Consider the following 9,953-nt stretch of genomic DNA (forward strand, 5'->3'; position numbering starts at 1 on the left):
TGCTGCTCATGAGAACATGGTATATATGTAATCCTTCATCTATGATATCAGTAAAATCCGTGTAAAAAGCTACATTTGGGAACTCTGCTATGAATTCAATGCAGATGCCATGCTCAGAAAATGTTGGGAGTATCTCCTTGAGAAATTTCTCTCCTTTTTCATCTTTTACTACAAGAATTCCAATCCAGATCCATCTAAAATATAGCAATAACTGCAGAAGGCCATTACGTTGGTGGGATTCATTTGGAAACATTTGTTGGAAGAAAATTGACTGAGTCTTTCCATCCATGACTTGAGCTGAGCCATAGGACAACTACTGAAAGATAAACATATGCAATTCCTAAGGTGTATGTGAGCCTTTGAAAACATGAATTTTCATTTGAGTCTTTGACTACTGTTGAGTTTATATAATTAAATACCAGTCAATTTTATTTTGTAATATCAGTCAAGATGTCACTTTTAAGGTATCACTAAATATCTTTCCCTGGAAGTAATTTCATTGTCAATATTTTAGATTTGAACCTTAGTTCAGTTTCTAGAATTGGAGAACAATTTGCTAGGTTAAATATCCCCACTGTCTGTTCAGAGTTAGAGTTATTGATGCTACTATGGTGATCCTACCAAGCAGAAAATAATAACTAAGAATCTGAAACTTCTCTTCTTTTTACAAAGAAAAGCATACAGATGTCTGGGGAGGTATGGCAGAATGATAATGTAAATGTTCAGTATATTTTACCTGAGGAACTTTGTAGATGCACAATATAGTTGCCATGTGAAGAGCAATGTCAGGTCCCCCAATGACTGCAGCCAAAATTTTTGGGATCCCACACTTGTAGTTAGGGATGAATTTTCCCTGAGTGAAAGGCAGCAACATTGAGGCAAAGTAAGTCCAGCCTGGACTAAAATGGCTGTTAAATATATTGAAGCCCAGTGTGACATTGGGTAGGATTTGGAAGTTTTCATTAATCTGTTGTACAGTAAACACTAAGGCCAGGATATGCTGGTAATTCTGAAAATATATTCTGTAAAACCAAAAAAATCTCAGTTAAGAATGCATTAAGAGTCATTTGTTTCCTATTATGGCTTTTCAAATTTTACAGTACATCATTTTTTGTGGAATGTGTTTCAGTACAGTATTTTTATTATTCATCTAAGATACAAAGATACAAAGCAAAATATTACATACTACATATATACTCTCCCAAGAACTGGATTTTATATTTAATACAAATCAAATACTGGATTCAAATTGGAAGCATTATTTCTTAACACATGAGAAAGGCCAGGTATTCAACCTCAGTTTTTTAATATGCATGAAATTACTAAATTTATGTACCAGAAATATATGCCCCCCCCCCCAAAAAAAAAGTTTTAGTGGTAGATTCTTTGGAACCATGGTTGCACAGTGGTTAAAATGCAGTTTTATAAGTTAATTCTGCAAGCTGCCAGGAAATTTATCCTGACCACCTCAAGGTTGACTCATCCTTCTATACTTCCAAGGTCAGTAAAACGAGGACCTAATATTTTATGGAAAATATGTTGATGTTATAAACTGCTCAGAGATTGCTGTAAAGCACTGCAGAGCAGTGTATAAGTTTAAGTGCTATTGCTATCTTCATAAATGAAGACATACATTACTCTATATTTATACATATTTAGATGGGATTTTTTTTTTTTTTACAAATGGAGATTTGGCCCTTTTTCAACTTTACATGGAAACCAAAACAGAATATATTTTCACATAAAATAAATCTAGCATCCTGTTTAAGGTGCTTCTTTCCGAAGATTTTGTCATTAAAGAAAAACACTTGAAGCCTCATGTCATTTAACAGCGATGTCCAGAATCTGACAATGAAATGCTGTTGTACTTACATAAGTCCATCATGAAATCCCTGAGAAGGATTCTGACTGAAATCAATGGGTTTAGAAAATGTAAAAAATACAGAAATAATGCCAGCAATGTTAACATCTCCATGCTGATGGTATGTGTTGTGAATAGGAACAGGCTCATGAAAGCCACACTGAAGGTGAGGATCTTTGCACACCACTTGAGGCATTACAATCTTTGAAGTAGATCAGTTTGCCCTGTATTCTTGAAATGCTTTTCAAAGAGAAATAGAGAATGTAACATACTATCAGATCAACTCACAAAGCTTTGGGTCTTCCATCCATGGGAAGGAATATCATGGGAACAACAAATAACATCCTTCAGCGTCAGTTCCTCCTTTTTCCAAAGAGACCCATAGGATTTGAAGGAGACAAACAAGCTAATTTCACTATGATAGTGACACTGTTACCTATGTAAACAACTTAAAACCATCTGAAAGCCTCCTGAGGCAAAAAGGAATGAGCCACAAGATCAAAATAAAATATTGGGATCTATAAACCAAAATAGAGATATAAATATAGAGATAGGTATAGGCATTGATTATAGCTACTGTAGATCTATTCCAGGGCTTTTCAACCTTTTCACCCATTGTACCACTTTTAGGATATGGCAATATCCGAGTACACCAGGCGCCTAGCAAGGTGTCAAAAACTTGATGACCAAAAAAAAAAAAGAAAAAAAGAAAAAAAGTGATAAAGTACAGGTAGTCCTCGACTTACAACAGTTCGTTTAGTGACTGTTCGAAGTTACAATGGCACTGAAAAAAGTGCCCCCCAAGCCACAGCCGAGCAATACATCTGCCTGCCCACCCAGCGGCGCTCTTCCCCCTGTCTGAGGTTTTCATTGTTGTGAGCATTTTTGTTGAGGATTGGCAGTGGGGGTGGGGTGGGGGGATGTTTGGTTTTTATTCTCCCCATCTGCTGGGTGGTTGCAAAAGGTTTTGGTCACTTCACATGACCCTGGGACACTGTGATCGTTATAAATATGAATCAGTTGCCAAGCATCTGAATGTAAATCACAAGACCCTGGAGATGCTGCAACATTCCAGCTGATCGGTGCTTCTTCTAGGCTCAGCAGAAGTGCCAGGATCAGTGTTGCTTTCCAGCTGATTGGTGCTTCTTCAGGGCTCAGCAGAAGCACCAGGATCAGTGGCGAGCTCCAGCTGGAGCCTGGTGCTGATCCTGGCACTTCCACCGAGCCCTGACAGCCCTGAAGAAGCGCTGATCCTGGCGCTTCTGCTGAGCCCTGATAGCCCTGCAGCTCCAGCCATCTCTCGGTCAGGCTTGTGTGGTGCTGCCACCAGTTCAGCTCATTCCCCTCCATCACTACCATTTTTTTAGGATAGTCACATACCACCTGCCAGGTGCCAATGTACCACAGGTGGTACCCGTACCACTGGTTGAAAAGCCCTGATCTATTCTATTCTATTCTATTCTATTCTATTCTATTCTATTCTATTCTATTCTATTCTATTCTATTCCATTCCATTCCATTCCATTCCATTCCTCCAGTACATGATACTGTCCCCCACTCTCTACACCATTTCAGACAGGTGGCTATTCAGTCTCTTCTTAAAAACTTCCCATGTTGGATCATTCACACCTCCTGGAGGCAAGTCTTTCCATTGATTAACTGTTCTAAGTGTCAGGAAATTTCTCCTTAGTTCTAGGTTGCTTCTCTCCTTCGTTATTTTCGATCCGTTGCTTCTTGTCCTGTCTTCAGATGCTTTGGAGAATAGCTTGACTCCCTCTTCTTTGTGGCAACTCCTGAGATATTGGAACACTGCTATCATGTCACCCCTAGTCCTTCTTTTCATTAAACTAGACATACCCAAGTCCAGCAAAAATGTTCACTTTACTTGCGTCTATATTTAGATTTTAGGAAAAGCCAGAGACTTTTTTCTTAATGCTTTCCAAACTGCTTCTTTCACTTCGTTATTCCTAATGGTGTAAATGAAAGGATTCAGCATTGGGACAACTATAGTATTCACCATAGAAACGATCTTCATCCTACTGAAAGAAGAGTTCTTGACGGTAGGTCTTAAATAGACAAAACAGACTGACCCATACAACATGCAGACTACAACCAGGTGGGAAGCACAGGTAGAGAAAGCTCTCTGCTGTCTGGTGGCTGAAGGCATTTGGAGGATGGTCGAAATGATGAAGAGGTAAGAAACAAGGGTGAAGAAAAGGGAGGACATTACCACCATCACCATAATTAAGAACCCCAGTGCTTCAATGACTCTAATATCTCCTCCTGCAATCTTCAACACAGGTCCCACGTCACAGTAGAAGTGATTGATAATGTTGGATGTACAGAAAGGTAGGTTTGCCACCACTATTTCCTGGTAAAGAATGGAGAAAAAGCTTCCAAACCAGGCTGCCATTGCTAGTTTCAGGCAGACCCCAGAGGTCATGATGGAGGTGTATCTCAAAGGATGGCAAATGGCTAAGTATCTGTCCAAGGATATGAAAGTGATGATAAAATATTCCGTGACCCCAAAAAAGAAGTAAAAATACAGCTGGGTAATGCAGCAGTTGAAACAGATGGAATTCTTTGCTGAGAGATAGTTTACCAGCAATTTAGGGATAAAGGTTGTGGTGTGTCCAATGTCAATGCAAGAAAGGTTGCTAAGGAAGAAATACATGGGCTTCTGGAGATGGCGGTCCACAATTACCATGACAATGATGAGCCCATTGCCCATCAGACACAGGATGTAGATCAGAAAGATGCTTGCATACATCACATTTTCCATACCCCAAACACGTGGCAATCCAACAAGAAAAAATTCAGTTGCTCTTGTACAGTTGGTAAAATTCATGTTCCCCTTCTGTTACAAAGAGAGAAAATATGAAACCTTCATCAAAACAACATTTAGCTACATTTCAAAAAACTTCTTTTGAGTCATTACTATTGTAACTGGAAATCAGAAAAGAAAACATAACTTGAGGGGGTCCTTGGTGCTCTCTGAGCATGCTTGTTTTCTTACAAACGTTTCATTACCCTAACTAGGTAACATCATCAGTGCTAGAGTGATGCTAGAACTGATGATGTTACCTAGTCAAAGTAATAAAACGTCTGCAAGAAAACAAGCAAGCTCAGAGAGCACCAAGGACCCCTCATTTCAACCCTGAGCTACAAATATTCTCCTTCATTGGTAAAATGTAACATGACATGACATGACTAACATAACATAACACAGCATAACAACTCAGAGAACATAAGAGAAACAATGTTGATTAGGGGCCTGGAGACCAAAACATATGATGAATGGTTGCAGGAACAAGGTATTTCTAGTCCAATGAAGAAAGGAATGATGGGTGCCATGTTAGTAGTCTTCCAATATTTGAAGGGCTGAGAGAAGAACTTAAAAAATTGGAACTAGAGTTACAAATAGACCCACAAAAGAAAATCCTCAAGAAACAAATGAAGATAATAAAACATAAACTAAACCTGGCTGAGATGGAAATAATGGCTCAACAGATTAAACGGACTAAACAGAATTTCTTTGAAAATACCAATAAGCCAGGGAGATGGTTAGCATATAGATTGAAGAAAGAGAAAGAAAAAAGAATGATAAATAAACTACAAGATTCAAAAGGAGAATTACAGTTCCACAATATTGCAATGGAAAAAATCATTAAAGATTACTATTACACTTTATATGGCATAGGAAGTTCCTAAAGAGAAAATACAGTCGTACTTAAAAGAAACAGATTTGCCAAAAATCCCAGAGAATATTTGAAATATACTAAATGAGAAAATATCAATAAAAAGACAAAAAAAAAGATAAGACTCCGGGTCCAGATGGACTTCCTGCAGAATTCTACGTAGCATTACAAGATATATTAAGTCCAAGGTTGAAAGAACTGTGTAATGAAATCTTTTCGGAGACTAAAATACTAAAGTTGTGGACTGAAGCTAACATTACTCTGATACCCAAAGAAGATACTGACCTTATGCAAATAAAAAACTACAGACCAATATCGCTATTAAATGCAGACTATAAAATTTTTGCTTTGATAATGGCAGAAAGAATTAAGAAATTATTGACTGAATTTATACATACAGATCAAAATGGCTTTTTACCTAAGAGCTTAAGAATGATTTTGGATGTTTTAGAGTACTATGAAAATCGCCCAGGGAAACAGATGGCATTAATATTTCTTGATGCGCAAAAAGCTTTTGACAACTTAAATTGGCAATTTATATTCCAGCAGTTGATGGAAATGGACTTCGGGAAAAACTTTATAAATGCAATTCAAGCAATCTACTATAAACAAAGGGCTAGAATAATTCTAAATGGAGATTGTACAGAAAACCTTGATATCAAAAATGGTACAAGACAGGGATGTCCACTATCCCCACTGTTATTTATATTAACATTGGAAGTATTGACCAGAAATATTAGACAAGATATAGAAATTAAAGGACTGGAGATAAAAGAAAAAAATATATAAACTACAAGCTTTTGCGGATGATTTGGTTTTTATCTTGGAAGAGCCCCTTGAAACAGCCACTAAACTGTTGGAGAAAATAGAAAAGTTTGGAGAAGTGGCAGGTTTGGAAACAAATAGAGAAAAGACTAAAGTATTAACAAAAAACCTAACATAAACAGAAAACTCAACTTACAAAAAAGACAAATTTACAAATAGTTTAAAAAGTTAAGTATCTAGGAATCTACTTAACAGCAAGATGTACAGTATAACATAAAAAGAAGATAACTATGAAAGATTGTTGAAACAAATAAAATTGGACTTGGAAAAGTGGAAAAATCTTCAACTGTCACTATTAGGAAGAATAGCCACAGTGAAAATGAATATTTTACTGAAAATATTTTTCTTCTTCTTTTTCCCTCCAAATATTTTATTAAGTTTTCCGAAAATACTCTTCTTATTCCAAATGATCCCTGTAAAATTGGGAAAGGTCTTTTTTGATGATCTAAATGCAACAATATTGAGATTTATTTGGCAAGGGAAGAAAGCACGAATTAAAGTGAAAATATTACAAGAAGATAAGAATAGTGGAGGATTTGGACTCCCGGACTGGAGACTATATTATCAAGCAGCCATCTTACCATGGCTTAAAGAATGGATAACACTGAGAAATAAAAGACTATTGTACCTAGAGAGGCATGACCTACACATTGGTTGGCATGCCTTCCTATGGTACAAGAAAAATAAAACACATAGATACTTCCAAAACCACTTTATAAGGAATGTACTCCTTTCAGAATGGGAAAGAATAAAGCAGAAAATTTATATTAAACTACCTGAGTGGCTTTCAACAATGGAAGCTTTTGCTTACCCAAATTTAATTAACTATGACAAAGTCGTCACCTATAAAGATATCCTGGATAAGGAAGGAAAATTGAAAGACAGACAAGATCTACAATGACAAGGTATTGACTTAGCATGGTGGCCATATTTGCAAATTCAAACAAGATATAAAAAAGATGCAAAGACAACAGGATTTTATAAAGAACAGACAGAATTTGATCAAATATTATTAAAAACAGATGAAAACCTGATCAAGAAACTTTACAGATTTCTACTAAACTTGAAGATGGAAGAACAAGAAAAAAACAATGATAACATGGGCAAAAAACTTTGGATATTCTATAGTTTTGGAAGACTGGCAAAAATTATGCGATAGAAATATCAAATTGACTAAAGCAGTTTCATATAAAGAAATTTGCATAAAATGTTTTATAGATGGCATATGACACCAGTAAGATTAGCTAAAATGTTTAAAAATACTTTGAATTATTGCTGGAAATGTAAACAAAGGCAAGGTACTTATTACCATATCTGGTGGGTATGCCCTAAAGCGAAAAAGTTTTGACTTAAGATACATACATGGCTGGAAAAGATGACTAAAATACAGATAGAATTTAAACCAGAACTGTTTTTGTTAGGAATATTAGGAGCTAAGTACGAGAAGGAGAAGGAGTATTTAATATTGCATATATTGACAGCAGCGAGAATAGTATTTGCCCAATACTGGAAAAATGAAAACTTACCAACTGACGAGATCTTGATTAAGAAAATTTTAGAATGTGCAGAAATGGATAGACTAACCTTAGAGATTAAAGAGAAAGAAGATTCAGTTTATTTTAAAACATGGGATAAATTTTACCAATGGTTAGGAAAACGAACTAGTGAGAAATGAACGTGATATGTTATTTTGAATATATATTAGTAAGAAAAATGATATATATTGACTAACTGATACTGTTTATGATTATCGTTTATCATATTCACTACAGCTATTTACTATTATATTAATTAGTGTTAACTGGAACATATGTACCTGGACAATAATCTGTTTGCTAAAGCTTGAAAATGTTACTAGGGGGCAACCCCAATGTTGTTCCCAATCCTGTTCCAACTCCATTCCCGATCCTAACCCCACCCCGAACCTTAATCCCTATCCTGGTCCTATCCCTTCCCCAACCTTATAAAACTCAATAAAAACCTTTATAAAAAAAATATTTGAAGGACTGTCCTAGAGAAGAGAAGGTAGACCTTTACTCCAAAGCACTTAAGGACAGGACAAGAAGTAATGGATGGAAAATTTTCAAGGAGAGATCTATCCTAGAACTAAGAAGAAATTTCCTGACAATGAGAGCAATTAATCAGTGGAACAACCTGCCTCCAGAAGTTGTGGGTGCTCCATCACTGGAGGTTTTTAAGAAGAGATTGGCCAACCATTTGTCTGAAATGGTATAGGGTTTCCTGCCTGAGCAGGGAGTTGGACTATAAGTCCTACAAGGTGCCTTCCAACTCTGTTATTCTATATTCTGTAAGATTTAATTTTCAAATCAAGTTAAAGACAGTTGTGCATACTTAGGATTTTAAATGAGACATTTTAATATAAATTTTAGAATACCAGTTATGACTTCTAAATCTCCATCACTGGAATCCAAAACTTATGAGACCAAAACCAAAAAAATACTATTAGGGCTCAATGTGGTGTCTGAAATTTGCAGATGTTATTTCCAGATTCTTAAATATATATTGATATTTTGGAAGAGAGTAGTAAAATACTGAAAAACAAAATAAGGGATGTGATAGAAAAAAGATGAAAAAGAAGAAGAATCTCAATGGATGACATGGAAACACTGGCAGCTGGCTGAGAGAAAATGGATTTAGAAGTGGTGAATGAATCCAAGTACAGGGAGAAAGTTATGAAAGAATGGAAGATTACATTGTGCAATAAAATGAATATTATCTGAGATTCTCAACAAATGAGAATGTAAAGGCACCCGATAGAGAGAATTAGATTCATACATGGTCAACAAATGAATCCACCAATGGAAAGAGTTTTAAAATTTAGATAATGGAGATAAAGGTAAATAAATGTCTATAGAAATATGAAAACCAAGATGTTTCCCTCTGTGGGCAGTTCATTTTGTGTATATGCTAGAAACTCATCATTACTTTTCTGGTAGAATTCTGTTCCATATGCTTGTTCTATGGATCTAAAGATCTCTCCATCTTTACCTTGACTTGTTCTTTCTTTATTATCTGCTTTGTTGTCCCCGAATATCTTTCACTCCAGCTCTCTATTCATTCATCAAGACAATGTTTTGAAGAATCACAGAAAAAATATGCTTCGTGTGTTAGGGAAAAATATCAAAGATAGCAAACAAATATTTGAAGAAGAAATGTTGAAGAATTGAAGAAGTATTTTCTTCAGAAATATTTTCCTTAACATTTAAAGAACATACAGCAAATAGTATTGTAGAAGGTTTTTTAGTTATTTTCTACAGGAGCTTGAGAGACAGTCTCTAAGGATATCTGTCTTTAATTTCCCATGGATATCCATGCAATATACCTGAAATATGCTCAAGGGTGATATCCTTTGGACCAAAACTCAAGTGCTATCCCAAGATAGGAGATCCTCTGGAGGACCTAAGGAGGCAATCCCAATTAAAACTTTTTAATAGTTGATCTCATTTACATTCCTTTTCAAGGACAAAAAGAGATACTAATAAAAATCTTTCCTAATGCAAGCCTTAAGAGGGAGTCAAGCTATTCTCCAAAGCGATAAGAAGTAATGG

General features: G+C 35.9%; 1 protein-coding gene across 1 annotated transcript; it reads right to left on the reverse strand.

The window, feature by feature from the left end:
- Positions 1 to 3,758: 3,758 nt before the first annotated feature.
- Positions 3,759 to 4,709, reverse strand: LOC107291807 (olfactory receptor 6X1-like). The gene has a single exon (XM_015820839.1). It carries the CDS (start codon positions 4,707 to 4,709, stop codon positions 3,759 to 3,761), a length of 951 nt encoding a protein of 316 aa, XP_015676325.1.
- Positions 4,710 to 9,953: the final 5,244 nt, after the last annotated feature.

The sequence above is a fragment of the Protobothrops mucrosquamatus genome, unplaced genomic scaffold, assembly GCF_001527695.2.
Source record: "Protobothrops mucrosquamatus isolate PMUCROS unplaced genomic scaffold, P.Mucros_1.0 scaffold1188, whole genome shotgun sequence".
Classification (NCBI taxonomy): Eukaryota; Metazoa; Chordata; class Lepidosauria; order Squamata; family Viperidae; genus Protobothrops; species Protobothrops mucrosquamatus.